Raw genomic sequence first — 16539 nt, 5'->3', positions numbered from 1 at the left:
ATTGTAAATAAGAATTTGTTCTTAATTGACTTGCCTAGTTAAATAAAGGTTACATTTAATAATAATAATTACCTGTAAGCCATATGCTCAAGCAATGAATATAGATTATTGTCTGATCCTTGAAGGCTGCTGATTATCCTGTTGGTTTTGGGATTTTAACCAGTGACTGATTTATATCTGGAACAAGGTGTGTGCACTCTCCAGCTGACCAGTAAGATTAATTGATCAATAAATACCAGACAGAAACAAAAAACCAGCAATACTCCGGAACTTACAGGCTTGAGTTGTACACCCCAGGAGTTTTGACATGTCATCCATTATCACGAACATTAACACGTTTTACCATTTACCATCAGGATCATCTGTTTTCCATTTTAATGGATTAAATAAATACATACATTAATAAATAAATACATACATTAATAAATAAATACATACATTAATAAATAAATACATACATTTATAAATAAATACATACATTAATAAATAAATACATACATTAATAAATAAATACATACATTAATAAATAAATACATGTCAAAAAATGTTCATATTAAAATAGAAAAGAGATGTCCCTGAGCTCATTCAGTACTATTATTGTATTAGAACTTCAACTATGCGTTCTTTCAGGTTTGTCCACAGACGTCACAATGATGACTACAAGAGACCCAAAGCCCAAGAAGACACAACCCAAAGACAGCTTGACGTTGTTGCCCTGCTTCTATTTTGTAGAGGTGAGTAGATATATAAACATTATGATAATTGCATATTTTGAGGAACTGTGTTATTTAACATGTTACGGTGATAATCTTTGGTTGTATCTGAATGAATGAGTGTGTGAATGAATGAATGAACTCGCAAACACCAGATATTTGTCTTGTGCTTTGCCTTTCTCTTGGGTGGATGATTATGAATCAGCTGAAGTGAGAGAAAACAAATCTGGATGACCTGTAGCTGAGGATGAGCTGCTTTCGTATCATTTCAGCTCACGTCTTTTAAACAGTCTGAGCCTCATTCATAGACATTGAATTAGTAACTATCTATATGCAACCATTGTAGATGCGTCCCAGTAGTCTTAAATTACCTTGTTTTCTATCCTTCATTACCTCTGATCTGATAGGACTTCATAGGGAAGGTTGTGGCCACATAGAGACTATGTAAACAGATGAAAACGAATACGCATTCATGATGGTCCGTGTTTGTTTGTCAATTGTTCAACTCATCTCAACTACTTTCAGACAAGTTGCATACGCAAAGAGCGAGAGGCAGAAGTTCTGTATAGTATATTCACGGTTAGGGTTAATAGTAGCTAATAAAGGGACAAGTCTGACAACAACCTTTGACATACACTTCAACGTCCTGTTTCCCAGCTGCCCATTGTGGCTTCTTTTATGGTGTCGCTCTACTTCTTGGAGCTGACGGACCTGCTCCACCCGGCCCAGGTGGGTTTCCGTTGCCATGACCGCACGCTGAGCATGCCCTACGTGGACGGTGGAGACGAGCTCATCCCTCTACTCATGCTGCTCAGCCTGGCCTTTGCTGGGCCGGCCGCCTCGGTGAGGACACCCCTCTAAACACACTTGCACGAGTGCAGGCACACACACACACACGCACGCACGCACGAGAAGCCCTATAAACATACCCACGTTTGGCCTATGTCAGTGTTTCCCTCAAGTACCCCCAACAGCACACATTTTTGTTGTAGCCCTGGACTAAAAAACCTGATTTAACTTGTCAAGGGTTTGATGATTAGTTGACAAGTACAATTTAGTGTGCTTGTCTGGGGCCACAACAACAATATGTACCATTGGGGTTACTGGAGGACTGGAGGTAGGAAACAATGGCCTATGTGATACACTCTATGTATAATGAAGCCATTATACACTCAAACTGCATGTACTCATGCCATAAAAACTCAATAGTGTAGAATGTGTGAAGGCATTGAAACCGGCGGTAGAAAGCCTAGTGGTTAAGAGCGTTGGGTCAGTAACCGAAAGGTTGCTGGTTCGGATCACTGAGCTGACTAGGTGCAAAATCTGTCAATGTGCCCTTTAGCAAGGCACTTAACCCTAATTACTCATGTAAGTTGCTCTAGAGTGTCTGCTAAATGGCTGAAATGTAAACCGTTCAAACTACACCATAATATAGTTGTGAATATGCATATAGGCCTACATTCAAATTAGACCACAGAACATGAGACAGACATTTCTCAAAACCACAAACCAAATATTGTTTTCTCAAATAGCCCATTCTCTCTAGGGTTGAGCATGATTGTCAAGTAGAAATGTGTCGACTAGTACGTGGTCATTAAATGTTTCTATATCTCTGACTGTGTGTTGTCATCTGGTCAGATAATGATAGGGGAGGGCCTGGTCTACTGCATGCAGTCACACTTTAAGATCCGCCCTGGGGTGGAGGGCAGCATCAACGCCGGCGGGTGCAACTTTAACTCCTTCCTACGGCGAACGGTGCGCTTCGTAGGTATGGTTCCACTCAGTGTCAAATGAATGTGGCCTGTTCCTGGATTTCTCCAGTGTGACAATGACTCACTCTTTCTTTATTTCCTCCTCGTCTTCACTGTTCTCCCTCTCCCCAACTCACTGCTTTCCCTCTCCCCATGTCACTGCTTTCCCTCTCTCCCCATGTCACTGCTTTCCCTCTCCCCATGTCACTGTTCTCCCTCTCCCATGTCACTGCTTTCGCTCTCTCCCCATGTCACTGCTCTCCCTCTCTCCCCATGTCACTGCTCTCCCTCTCCCCATGTCACTGTTCTCCATCTCCCCACGTCACTGCTCTCCCTCTCCCCATGTCACTGCTCTCCTACTCCCCATGTCACTGCTCTCCTACTCCCCATGTCACTGCTCTCCCTCTCCCCATGTCACTGCTCTCCCTCTCCCCACGTCACTGCTCTCCCTTTCTCCCATGTCACTGCTATCCCTTTCTCCCATGTCACTGCTCTACCTCTCCCCATGTCACTGTTCTCCCTCTCCCCACGTCACTGCTCTCCCTCTCCCCATGTCACTGCTCTCTCTCTCCCCATGTCACTGCTCTCCCTCTCCCCACGTCACTGCTCTCCTTCTCCCTTTCTCCCATGTCACTGCTCTCCCTCTCCCTTTCTCCCATGTCACTGCTCTCCCTCTCCCCACTGCTATCACTGCTCTACCTCTCCCCACATCACTGCTCTCCCTCTCTCCCCACATCACTGCTCTCCCTCTCTCCCCACATCACTGCTCTCCCTCTCCCCCCACATCACTGCTCTCCCTCTCTCCCCACATCACTGCTCTCCCTCTCTCCCCACATCACTGCTCTCCCCCCACATCACTGCTCTCCCTCTCTCCCCACATCACTGCACTCCCTCTCTCCCCACATCACTGCTCTCCCCCCACATCACTGCTCTCCCTCTCTCCCCACATCACTGCTCTCCCTCTCTCCCCACATCACTGCTCTCCCTCTCTCCCCACATCACTGCTCCCCCCCACATCACTGCTCTCCCTCTCTCCCCACATCACTACTCTCCCCCCACATCACTGCTCTCCCTCTCTCCCCACATCACTGCTCTCCCTCTCTCCTCACATCACTGCTCTCCCCCCACATCACTGCTCTCCCTCTCCCCCCACATCACTGCTCTCCCTCTCTCCCCACATCACTGCTCTCCCTCTCTCCCCACATCACTGCTCTCCCTCTCTCCCCACATCACTGCTCTCCCTCTCTCCCCACATCACTGCTCTCCCCCCACATCACTGCTCTCCCTCTCTCCCCACATCACTGCTCTCCCTATCCCCCCACGTCACTGCTCTCCCTCTCTCTCCATGTCACTGCTCTCCCTCTCCCCCCACGTCACTGCTCTCCCTCTCCCCCCACGTCACTGCTCTCCCTCTCCTCCCACATCACTGCTCTCTCACTCACCCTCCTCTCCTTTTCACTCCCTTACTCTCTCTCCCCTTCTCCCTGTCTCTCTAGGCGTCCATGTGTTTGGGCTGTGTGCCACGGCTCTAGTAACTGATGTGATCCAGTTGGCCACAGGCTATCACTCCCCCTTCTTTCTGACCGTGTGTAAGCCCAACTACACTCAGCCAGGTGTGGCATGTGACAAAAACCCCTACATCACCAAGGACATCTGCTCCAGCCACGACCAGCACGCCATCCTCTCTGCCAGGTAGCTGCATTACATAACATGACATACACTGTAAAGGGGCTGTATTGAATTTGACAGTAATTTACAGGCAGCTCATTGGAAAGTAAGTTGCTGTATTTCATAATGCAGTACACCTACTCTAATCCATACAGTATCAAAGCAAGTGGTGTGTAATAACACCCAGTACAATACTGTAGAATTGACCGTATTATACTGTAACAAAGTAAATGCTACCGTAATCGTAATGAATGGATGGATGATTGGGGTTTGTATTTCACAGTATTTTGCTGTAATTACATGGGATTGGTGCAAGCAGGTCGGCTGCTATGTAATGTGTTTGCACATTACAGCATATCAATAAATATGTGGTGTTCCACTTAACAAATGCTTCTAAACTGGCAGCGACTACATGGCAAAACCATTGGCAACCATTAAAGGTTTAATCTGTCCCCTATACATTTGACTTTGAAGGGACACAACTACCACACACCGGTTAACTTTGTACAGCACTCTCACTAACAGGTGCAACAAATATAGCCTCATACAAGACAAGCCTCAAAATATGTTAATGAGCCAGAAACAACAATACCATGCACCCACTAGTGGTCAAAACGTTTTTAGCGATCTAAAAATACAGTACAGCACAGATTGTGTGGGATGAAATTACAGTACCATTCAAAATACAGCAATTATTTCCCTGGCCACAATCACCTGAACCAGGAAGAATTAAGGTTCTGTTCCAATATTGCTAGAGTGGTTGCTAGAGTGGTTATGGGAAGATACTATAGCTCTTGTGTGTCCACATCTCATGAGGCAAACTAAACACAGCAAGGGAAAAAGAGAAGCTAAAAAAATGATGGGTGAATATGAATTTAATGGGTTTTCAAGGACATTGTTTACTTAAGATCAACTACTTGTACATTCAGTTACACTTACAGAGCAAAACATGAACCTTAAAGGAATACTGATTCATTGGTTCAGTGGAGATGAGGACAGAAAATAATTTCAAAGTATTGGAATGCAGCCTTGGACAGACCATCTTATTTTCTCTGGTGGGGGATGTGTCCTAATACTCCTGAAAAAAACACATTTTCATGTTTTCTTCCTCTCTGGACCACTGATCTAAACTGACTGGGTAGGTGAAAGCCAAAGCAAGTTGTACTTTCCTCCATGTTGCTTTCAAGTAGATTATCCATTCTTATTCAGTCTTAGGTAGGCTAAGGGATTATAAAGGTGGCATTAGTAAGGACACCATTTTGGCCAGTCATAGACAGATAAACAGGGAGGTATGTTTAGACAGATATAGCACACAACACCCCAACACTAACCTGCATTGTAGAAATGTGCAGGTGTGATCTTTATTCCTTACGCCACACTGGCGCTGTTCTCTCCCCTTTCAAGTTATGATCAAAGCTGTGTGACATACGGTGTCTGTCTTTCTGCTTTTCTAGCATTTCGTCTCAAGGCTAACACGTTTTCTGTTTCTTGACAGGAAAACCTTTCCCTCCCAGCATGCAACCCTGTCTGCATTTGCTGCTGTGTACATATCAGTAAGTACACCTCCTGGGACGAATACACAGTATGGAAGCTAGTAATCAGTGGAATCGGTAAAATTTTATTTGGATAGTCCATCTGTAAATGCTCTACAGACTATCAGTAACATTTCCTCTAACATTTTCAGTTCAGAGCATGGTTATTGCCTAGACTGTATTGCTAGGGCCAGGTGAAATTTGCTGAGGCAGTGTTTCCCTATTGGCCAGCAGGACTCAACTGGAGAGAAAAAAAAGTCTGTCGCTTTAAGTCAACTGAAAACCCAAACTGCGACAGAACATGATAATCTAGTTTATTGATTAAATGTGCAGAGAACGCTGTTGAAGTATTGATAAGCAAACGTACCCCCAGATATTGTCTTTGGCTCTTTTTAATGCTTTGTTCAGTGGCAGGTCAAGTACAATAGAATTTGATAAGCCACAAATTAGGACATTGGGCTAATATTGCTTGTGAATATAAATGGTATCGTAGCTAAAGTAGTCGCACCAGATTCTCAATGCACAAATCCTTGGGGCAAATCTGTCCCCACTGTTTATTTTAAGGAAGAGCTTAGCGTACTGTGCCAAACACACTGGGTTTTCCCACACATATATTTGGTAACTCTTAAATAGAAAGGTTTGCTTATAAACCGCTTAAAATATTATCACAGAGCTTAAATTATGTGGATTGAATTAAGTGAAAACGTGTAGAAGCCTGTTCAGGTTATTAATAGTTAACAAGGCATAATGCAGTTTATAAGCAGAAACCAAATGTAACTGTACATCATCTTCATAGATGAATGGAATGTATTGAGTTTTTCTTTTATAATATCTCACCATTTATTTTCTCCATTTCTTCTTTCTTTTTCTTTTATAATATCTCACCATTTATTTTCTCCATTTCTTCTTTCTTTTTCTTTTATAATATCTCACCATTTATTTTCTCCATTTCTTCTTTCTTTTTCTTTTATAATATCTCACCATTTATTTTCTCCATTTCTTCTTTCTTTTTCTTTTATAATATCTCACCATTTATTTTCTCCATTTCTTCTTTCTTTTTCTTTTATAATATCTCACCATTTATTTTCTCCATTTCTTCTTTCTTTTTCTTTTATAATATCTCACCATTTATTTTCTCCATTTCTCTCTTCTTGCAGATGTACTTTAACTCAACCATCTCAGACAGCACCAAGCTGCTAAAGCCAGTGTTGGTGTTTGCGTTTGCCATCGCTGCGGCACTAACCGGACTGACCCAGATCACCCAGCACCGCAGCCACCCCATCGACGTCTATGTGGGCTTCCTCATAGGGGCCGGCATCGCTGCCTACCTGGTATGGCCTGACTTCCATTGAAATCTATCTTGACTTCTATAATATATATAACATTTTTATGTTTGATACTGATGATGCAAATTAATATTTATTTCTGTAAATGTTTGTTTTTTTATCTGCAGGGCAGGATTGACAGGTGATTAAAACATTTAGGAATACGGAATTTAAGGATTCTACCTAAGCTGATATACAAAGGGCTATTCATGTGCGCATATATTTCTGAAAGGTAGATGTGAGGGAAGTCTACCTACTACTTCTATAGTAGCCGTTCTGTGATTTAATTTGAGGCGTGCTTCTACACCTGCATTGCTTGCTGTTTGGGGTTTTAGGCTGGGTTTCTGTACAGCACTTTGAGATATCAGCTGATGTACGAAGGGCTATATAAATACATTTTATTTTATTTTGATTTGAGCACAGGAGAGGACAGTGTTATTTGCCAGACACTGGTGTAGGATTTTAGCCAATCAAACAGTACTGCATACCATCTCTCCCTCCCCCACTTAAATGGCATACCTGCCGTTTAACGCTAGGCTCTTTGATATCTCTAGATTACTGCTCTCATTAAAGTTTCTGAATACTCCTGCTCTCATTTAAGTTTCTGACTCCTCCCACTCTCATTCAAGTTTCTGACTCCTCCTGCTCTCATTAAAGTTTCTGACTCCTCCTGCTCTCATTAAAGTGTCTAACTCCTCCCACTCTCATTAAAGTTTCTGACTCCTCCCACTCTCATTCAAGTTTCTGACTTCTCCTGCTCTCATTTAAGTTTCTGACTCCTCCCACTCTCATTCAAGTTTCTGACTCCTCCTGCTCTCATTAAAGTTTCTGACTCCTCCTGCTCTCATTAAAGTTTCTAACTCCTTCCACTCTCATTAAAGTTTCTGACTCCTCCCACTCTCATTCAAGTTTCTGACTCCTCCTGCTCTCATTAAAGTTTCTAACTCCTCCCACTCTCATTAAAGTTTCTGACTCCTCCCACTCTCATTCAAGTTTCTGACTCCTCCTGCTCTCATTAAAGTTTCTGACTCCTCCCGCCCTCATTTGCTTTCTGCTATCATTAGACTGTCCTCAGGACGGGATGGAGTTCACTTTCATACCCATCATATCTCTCTCTCTCTCTCTCTCTCTCTGCCTCTCTCTGCCTCTGCCTCTCTCTGCCTCTCTCTGCCTCTCTCTCTCTCTCTGCCTCTGTCTCTCTCTGCCTCTCTCTGCCTCTCTCTGCCTCTGCCTCTCTCTGCCTCTGCCTCTCTCTGCCTCTCTCTGCCTCTGCCTCTCTCTCTGCCTCTCTCTGCCTCTCTCTCTCTGCCTCTCTCTGCCTCTCTCTGCCTCTGTCTCTCCATTTTAGATACGGTCTTTCCATCCTTCACCTGAATGGTGATTATTTGAACAGATTCTGGAGGTGTTGTTCCATGACGTTCTGTCTTTCTATGGGAGGGTCTACTCTACATACCCATTTGTCTTATCATGCTCTTTCACTCTTATGTCCTTCTTTCTCATAGCTCTTTTCTGTCTTGTATCTCTTTCCCTCTCTCATTTCCTCTTTGTCCCTGTGTTCTCTCACTCTTATCAGAGATATAGAGAGCGGGGGTTAGAGCTATCTCATCAGTTCTGTTGAAGTATACCCAGACGAATGAGAGTGAATGATATTGCCTTTCCACAGGACTATTATATTGAGTACCCGTAGAGGAGTTTCAGGCGACCAAGACCTTCTCTTCTTCTCTTCCAGGCTTTCCACGCCGTTGGCAACTTCAGGTCCTCCGACGACATCATCATCAAGCCAGCTCCGCCCCCCCAGAAGGAGGACGCCCTACGAGCTCTGACCCAGCGGGGCCACGATTCAGTCTACAACAAAGGTGTAGCTTCAGCGTCGGAGAGCGCTGACGAGATCGCTGCGCCCCCCTCCCTGGACCGTCTGGAAGGCATGGGGCGTCCGCTGCAGCGCGAGAAAGCCTCCATGGGCAGCCTGAAGAGGGCCAGCGTGGACGTGGAGCTCCTGGCACCCCGCAGCCCCATGGGTCAGCAGACCATGGTGACCTTCAGCAACACGCTGCCCAGAGCTAGCATGAATGCGAACGGGGGCATGGGCACTAATGGGGCCCCCGACGATTCCATGATGCAGCCCACCCAGCCTGTAAAGAGGAGGCTCAAGGCTGTGCAGGTGCCCATGGACCCCATGCGCTCACAGCAGCTGGTGACAGAGTGGAAGCAGAAGTCCATGGAGATGCGGGGTCTGAGTCTCAGAGATGAGGCAGAGCGGGAGGCCAGTGAGGAGGGCTCCGAAGGGGAAGAGGAAGTGTCTGAGGACGGGGGGCCACAGGCCTCGTTATACCCATCTACGGTGCAGTCCAATAGTGGAGCTTCCACCGGCCAAATCCCCATTAGTGTGGGACCTCCGGGGGGTGTGAGGGTGGTGGCAACCCCCAGACCCCCCCACATCCCAGAGACAGGTCCGCCGCCGGTGTCGCCCAAGAGCGCATTGACCCGCGCCAAGTGGCTGTCCATCACGGAGAAGAGCAGTGGCAGCGGGTCTCTTCGGGGGGCTCCTAACCAGCCACGCATCATGCAGGTGATCGCAATGTCCAAACAGCAGGGCCTCCTCCAGTCCTCCTCCTCGGGGGACACACCCAAGTCCTCCGAGACCACCTCCACCTCCTCCTGCACCTCCTCTACGGCCAGCGCCGACTCGCCCCACTACCGCCCGCCCTTTGAGGCCCAGCGCAATTCGGCCATTATCACGGTAGACGCCCACGCCCCCCACCACCCGGTGGTGCACACTGCCCCCCAGCCCTCCTCTGGCAATGGGAATCCCTGGAAGTGGAGAGACGCATCCGATGGTAGCGACCCTCGCAACGCCTACGAGCTAAACAACCTGAACCGCAGCGCTGCTCGAGGCAGCTTCCGGCCGCACCAGACCATCTCGCCCTGCTCCTCCACTGGTGACGGCGACCACGAAGTGCTCCCCCCTCCGCCTCTTCCTCACACCGAGGTCCTCCATGACGGGCGAAGCCGAGAGTCCACTTTACAACGCAAGACCACCCTAGTTCAATTTCAAAACAAGACTGGACAGGAGAACTACTATAAAAAACTACAGGGTGCCAGGAGGAATAAGGAGTAGTTACTAACTAACTCTCTTACTAACTAAATAACTAACTAACTAACTAGTTAGTCTTACTAACTAACTAACTAATTAGCCTTACAGTCAAACCACAAAACCTTGACTGACAAGCTGGGGTCTGCTGCTATGCAGCTCTCAGACTTTGTGTGATGTTATCAAATGAGTTCCGCAATACGGTGGTAGCCTACATGTGTATGATGTATGCTAGCTGGAGGAATACATCTTGAGTGGATGTGGAACTGGTGAGTGTCATAGCAGGTCTGTGCAAAAAGGGATGCTGAGGTATTTCATTTCAGGAGCACAAAGAAGCTTTTCAAAGGTTAAAATGGGAAGAACACCACCACGCAACACAAACCAAAAAACACATTTGAAGGATAACGTATTAACTGAGCTGAACCAGGAAGTTTTGAAACATTTACAACATCTTCATTGACTCCATCTTCCTTTCAATGATTCCTGTTACTCAATGGGCTGATTGTCTAGTGTTGGAATGGCATTGACTCTATGTTGTGGACTTTTTGTTGTTAATACTTAATTGCTAATGTGTAGATTCTGAGCATGTATGTCTGTGTGTTTGGGAAAGTGGGTCAGGTGTTTGTGTGTATGGGTGTGTGTTTGGGAAAGTGGGTCAGGTGTTTGTGTGTATGGGTGTGTGTTTGTGTTGAAGAAGCACAGTATGTTTAAAAATATATACATTCTGCTGTATTCAGCAGAATGTATAGGGGCCAATGATGGTGCCATTTCTCAACAAAGTTCAGACCTTGATCTTAACTCTAAAGCTGAAGAACAACAACAATTTTAACCTGAACTTCTTCTGTTGTAGAATACTGACAGGACTGAATGAAAGTAAGTTGTGTAAAGGAGTGCTTTTCAATTTCAACTTCTCCATATGGATCTTACTTTTGAGAGTGCTACTAGAGTGCCTCATAAACTGACTTAAAGCATAAACCGTGTGTATTTTTTACTGGACATGTTATACGAGAACAAAACTACAATAAGGAAAGTCCCATCAGGGGAACAGTCATTTTATCAAAGCAATAGCGGCAGTACGAGGCAGAATGTGTAAAATAGGATGGGTAATGTTGACGGTTTCCTTTTTGCTGATCGTTGAAAGCTTCGAAGTGAACATGCACACAAATCAATACACTCCTGTGGATCTGCACGTTATGTACATGATTGTCAGGTTGGAAGTACTACTTTGTCAGTAAACAAAAAAAAATACATTAAAAGTTGTCATTAGTAACTGAACTGTGAAGCACTAGTGTGGCAAATGTTGTATATCTGAGGCATGTTTGGTTCTTAATGTCCACCAAAGCCCTCCAACTGACAATCACAAGTTGGATCATCAATTCCTCACAAAAACTTCAGTATGTGTGTGCTGTATTTGGGCTTCATTCAACGTGTTCTAGTGCTGCGCACTGAAATACCAACAATGCGCCAGCGAGAATCCTTAGTTGCTACATACATTTTTTGACTTATAATTTATGATATTTACCCATTGATTCTTGAAGAATATAACTTGTAAATGTCTCATGGACTTAGTTCAACTGTCATACCCCATCAGAACCCAAAATTGAAGCTTGTTTTCTCCAATGTTTGTATACAACATAAATGTAAACAAACACTGTATATCAAAACATTTGATATCATGAATTGTCAGTCACTGCATCCATATCTCTGTCTATGAATGTAAGAGTGGGTACATTTCTCCAACCCCCTCCCTTAGCTTTTTGGAGAACAGGGGTGGGGAGAATGCTTTGTTATTGTTTAAATTAAAGATTCTAGCTTTAAAGGGAATTTCCCCACTGTTAACGGAGATCATATTCATGGTAAATGCTGAGAGTGTTGACTGTGTGGGGGTATAAAGCTCTTCAAAGAGCATCTATTTTTCTCATTCTAAAACTCTCAGCTACCATGATACACATCAGTGCTCATTATCCTAGTCACTCCAATAGGCTACAATAACTACATGAAAGAGCAAATAGACCAGTATTTTGTCTAGAATGTAGACACCTTGTTTTGTCTGGGAACAGCACCATGTGCGTTCCCCCATTTGTTTTATTACAGTCCTTTATCCTAAACACACTTACATGTGCAGCAGACTAGACAACAGCTGCACAGCAACTGCACCTTGGAAAGATGGTTATTTGCTGGGTTATCATGTGAGTTGTGGTTGGCTAGCTGGGCTATTATAGTGGGCGGGAGAGAGAGAGCGAGAGGCCCCAGGCACATAACAGATTGCTGTGGATGGTCACTGGGAGTCTAAATGAGCACCACAACACCTAAGGGAATACACTGACTATGATTTATTACTGAGGATTATGCTAAACAGGCACACAGGCATGTACGCTCACGCACACACACATGCAGGCACACTCGCACGTCACACACATACTCATGCATTCAAATGAATGTATCCACTCACAAAGGAACACATACACTGAATATACAAAACAGTTAAGAACAACTGTTCTTTCCATGACATAGACTGACCAGGTGAATCCAGGTGAAAGCTATGATCCCTTATTGATGTCACTTGTTAAATCCACTTCAATCAGTGTAGATGAAGTGAAGGAGACAGGTTAAAGAAGGATGTTTAAGCCTTGAGACATGGATTGTGTATGTATGCATTCAGAGGGTGAATGGGTAAGACAAAATATTTAAGTGCCTTTGAACGGGGTATGTTAATAGCTGCCAGGTGCACCGGTTTGTGTCAAGAACTGCAACGCTGCTGGGCTTTTCACGCTCAACAGTTTCCTGTGTGTATCAAGAATGGTTAACCACCCAAAGGACATCCAACCAACTTTACACAACTGTGGGAAGTATTGGAGTTAACATTTTTATTATATATATATTTTTTCACTTTTATTTAACCAGGTAGGCTAGTTGAGAACAAGTTCTCATTTACAACTACGACCTGACCAAGATAAAGCAAAGCAGTGTGACACAGACAACAACACAGAGTTACACATGGAATAAACAATAAACAAGCCAATAACACAATAAACAAGTCAATGACACAGTAGAGAAAATAAAGTGTATATACATTGTGTGCAAAAGGCATGAGGAGGTAGGCAATAAATAGGCCATAGGAGCGAATAATTACAATTTAGCAGATTAACACTGGAGTGATAAATGAGCAGATGAGGATGTGCAAGTAGAGATATTGGTGTGCAAAAGAGCAGAAAAGTACATAAATATAAACAGTATGGGGATGAGGTAGATAGATTGGGTGGGCTATTTACAGATGGACTATGTACAGCTGCAGCGATCAGTTAGCTGCTCAGATAGTTGATGTTTAAAGTTGGTGAGGGAAATAAAAGTCTCCAAATGGGCCAGCATCCCTATGGAACACTTTCGACACCTTGTAGAGTCCATGCCCTGATGAATTGAGGCTCTTCTGAGGACAAAAGGGGAAGCAACTCAATATAAGGAAGATGTTCCTAATGTTTGGTATACTCAGTGTGGCTACATACAGTAGAACTGGAATTTAAACTCCATGCCCCTTGATATGACTGGTTAAACTCCATGCCCCTTGAGGTGACTGGTTAAACTCTGTGCCCCTTGAGGTGACTGGTTAAACTCCATGCCCCTTGAGGTGACTGGTTAAACTCCGTGCCCCTTGATGTGACTGGTTAAACTCCGTGCCCCTTGAGGTGACTGGTTAAACTCCGTGTCCCTTGAGGTGACTGGTTAAACTCCGTGCCCCTTGAGGTGACTGGTTAAACTCCGTGCCCCTTGAGGTGACTGGTTAAACTCCGTGCCCCTTGAGGTGACTGGTTAAACTCCGTGCCCCTTGAGGTGACTGGTTAAACTCCTTGCCCCATGGGGTGATATGAAAAGACATTAACAAACATGAACTGCAGAATCCTAGATAGTCTCCAGGGTGTAACATAATCTGCTATCCACATCTGAACTTGTGTCAATCCACTGGGAGATTTTAAAATCAACCCGCAGAGGCCTTTTAATTAACCTTGTAAATCATACATGCTCAGTGATTGAGAATGGGAGTTGCCTGTTTTTTGTTGTTGTTGCTTATAGTGAGTTGTCTTGGCAAGGAAATTAATAATGTAAGTCTAGATCTGGACAGGAGAGCTACCCTATCAGATGGTTGCGTCCATGGCCGATGATATCCTTGAAGATGCAAACAGAACATTGTGTCCCACACCTGAGGCCTCACTATGCAGTTACCAGGGCAACAGTCTAGATGCTTGATGTTGGAGATGGGAGCCCAGTGTTGGAGAAACACACTTCCCCCTCTCTCCTTCCCTCCTTCTCTCCTCTATCCTTCTCCCTCCATTTTTCTTCATATACACACGCACACTCACACAGGAGACAGGCCCAATACCAGTCAATTTCAGATAATTCTGCATTAGTAAACACCTGGGGTCAGCTTCCACTTGGCGACGCCCGTCTGATTTGATTTTATTGCCAGACAGGTGGCTACTTGCAGTGTAAAGTATATTGTGTGTACACTGCATTGTATCCTAAATTCAGGCTTGCGTTTGTATTTTTTTGAATAGATCAATTCCAGCTTTAAGTGTGCATGTCTTCACTGACAACTCATACCATGAGAACTTTTCAGATCATCTGATACAAAAACACTTATCTCTAACGATTTCATCCAACAATATTTCATGAAAACAGAGGCTTACTATGCCATCTGATTAAAATCCTGAGTAGATGATGATTTTTTCAATGTAGGAGTCACCAGCTGAAGCCTGACGATGATGAAACGTATGCAATATCAGACTTGTGAGAAGTTTTGGTCTCAGTATCTCTTTAATTAAACAACCAGACACAAAAAGAGACTTGAGTTCAGCCCCTGCCTACATACAGTAGCTAATGGTCCCTTTTTCTCATCTGCTTTGCCCCCCCCCCACACACACACACACCTGAATAGATGCTCACAAGATCCGCAAGGGCAGAGGCGGCGGTCAGCACCCCATAACATATGTTTATTTCTTTATTTCCTGGAGCACAGCCCGGGATGTTGCTATGGCAACAGGGGCTAGGCAGTGTGCATCTGGAGTGTAAAGCAATTTATCTCTTTAATAAGGAGTGTGTGTGTGTGTGTGTGTGTGTGTGTGTGTGTGTGTGTGTGTGTGTGTGTGTGTGTGAGAGAGAGAGAGAGAGAGAGAGAGAGAGAGAGAGAGAGACGGAGAGAGAGAGAGAGAGCGAGAGAGAGAGAGAGAGAGAGAAGTGGAGACAAATTTGACCCCAATAACTACCGTGGAATATGCGTCAACAGTAACCTTGGGAAAATCCTCTGCATTATCATTAACAGCAGACTCATACATTTCCTCAATGAAAACAATGTACTGAGCAAATGTCAAATTGGCTTTTTACCAAATTACCGTACAACAGACCATGTATTCACCCTGCACACCCTAATTGACAACCAAACAAACCAAAACAAAGGCAAAGTCTTCTCATGCTTTGTTGATTTAAAAAAAGCCTTCGACTCAATCTGGCATGAGGGTCTGCTATATAAACTGATGGAAAGTCGTGTTGGGGGTAAAACATACGACATTATAAAATCCATGTACACAAACAACAATTGTGTGGTTAAAATTGGCAAAAAACACACAAATTTCTTCACACAGGGTCGTGGGGTGAGACAGGGATACAGCTTAAGCCCCACCCTCTTCAACATATATATCAACGAATTGGCGCGGGCACTAGAAAAGTCTGCAGCACCCGGCCTCACCCTACTAGAATCCGAAGTCAAATGTCTGTTGTTTGCTGATGATCTGGTGCTTCTGTCACCAACCAAGGAGGGCCTACAGCAGCACCTAGATCTTATGCACAGATTCTGTCAGACCTGGGCCCTGACAGTAAATCTCAGTAAGACCAAAATCATGGTGTTCCAAAAAAGGTCCAGTCACCAGGACCACAAATACAAATTCCATCTAGACACTGTTGCCCTAGAGCACACAAAAAACTATACATACCTTGGCCTAAACATCAGCGCCACAGGTAACTCCCACAAAGCTGTGAACGATCTTAGAGACAAGGCAAGAAGGGCATTCTATGCCATCAAAAGGAACATACATTTCAACATACCAATTAGGATTTGGCTAAAAATACTTGAATCAGTCATAGAGCCCATTGACCTTTATGGTTGTGAGGTCTGGGGTCCGCTCACCAACCAAGACTTCACAAAATGGGACAAACACCAAATTGAGAGACTGCACGCAGAATTCTGCAAAAATATCCTCCGTGTACAACGTAGAACACCAAATAATGCATGCAGAGCAGAATTAGGCCGATACTCACTAATTATCAAAATCCAGAAAAGAGCCGTTAAATTCTATAACCACCTAAAAGGAAGCAATTCCCAAACCTTCCATAACAAAGCCATCACCTACAGAGAGATGAACCTGGAGAAGAGTCCCCTAAGCAAGCTGGTCCTTGGGCTCTGTTCACAAA

The 16539-nt window shown here is 44.4% G+C and overlaps 1 protein-coding gene across 1 annotated transcript; it reads left to right on the top strand.

Annotated features, from left to right (window-relative positions):
- Positions 1–624: 624 nt before the first annotated feature.
- Positions 625–10176, top strand: LOC139415278 (phospholipid phosphatase-related protein type 3-like). The gene is made up of 7 exons (XM_071163276.1): positions 625–734; positions 1371–1556; positions 2352–2481; positions 3961–4156; positions 5628–5685; positions 6822–6995; positions 8719–10176. Exons 1-7 carry the CDS (start codon positions 651–653, stop codon positions 10105–10107), a joined length of 2217 nt encoding a protein of 738 aa, XP_071019377.1. The 5' UTR covers positions 625–650; the 3' UTR covers positions 10108–10176.
- Positions 10177–16539: the final 6363 nt, after the last annotated feature.

Source organism: Oncorhynchus clarkii, chromosome 1 (genome assembly GCF_045791955.1).
Source record: "Oncorhynchus clarkii lewisi isolate Uvic-CL-2024 chromosome 1, UVic_Ocla_1.0, whole genome shotgun sequence".
Classification (NCBI taxonomy): domain Eukaryota; kingdom Metazoa; phylum Chordata; class Actinopteri; order Salmoniformes; family Salmonidae; genus Oncorhynchus; species Oncorhynchus clarkii.
Note: the sequence above shows the minus strand (reverse complement) of the source record. Positions and strands in the feature narration are given on the sequence as shown.

Coding starts and splice junctions, on each gene's coding strand:
- LOC139415278 (XM_071163276.1), top strand. CDS start 651: ATGATGACTACAAGAGACCCAAAGCCCAAGAAGACACAACCCAAAGAC. Junction 1,557..2,351: donor TTGCTGGGCCGGCCGCCTCG/GTGAGGACACCC, acceptor TCATCTGGTCAG/ATAATGATAGGGGAGGGCCT. Junction 6,996..8,718: donor CCGGCATCGCTGCCTACCTG/GTATGGCCTGAC, acceptor CTTCTCTTCCAG/GCTTTCCACGCCGTTGGCAA.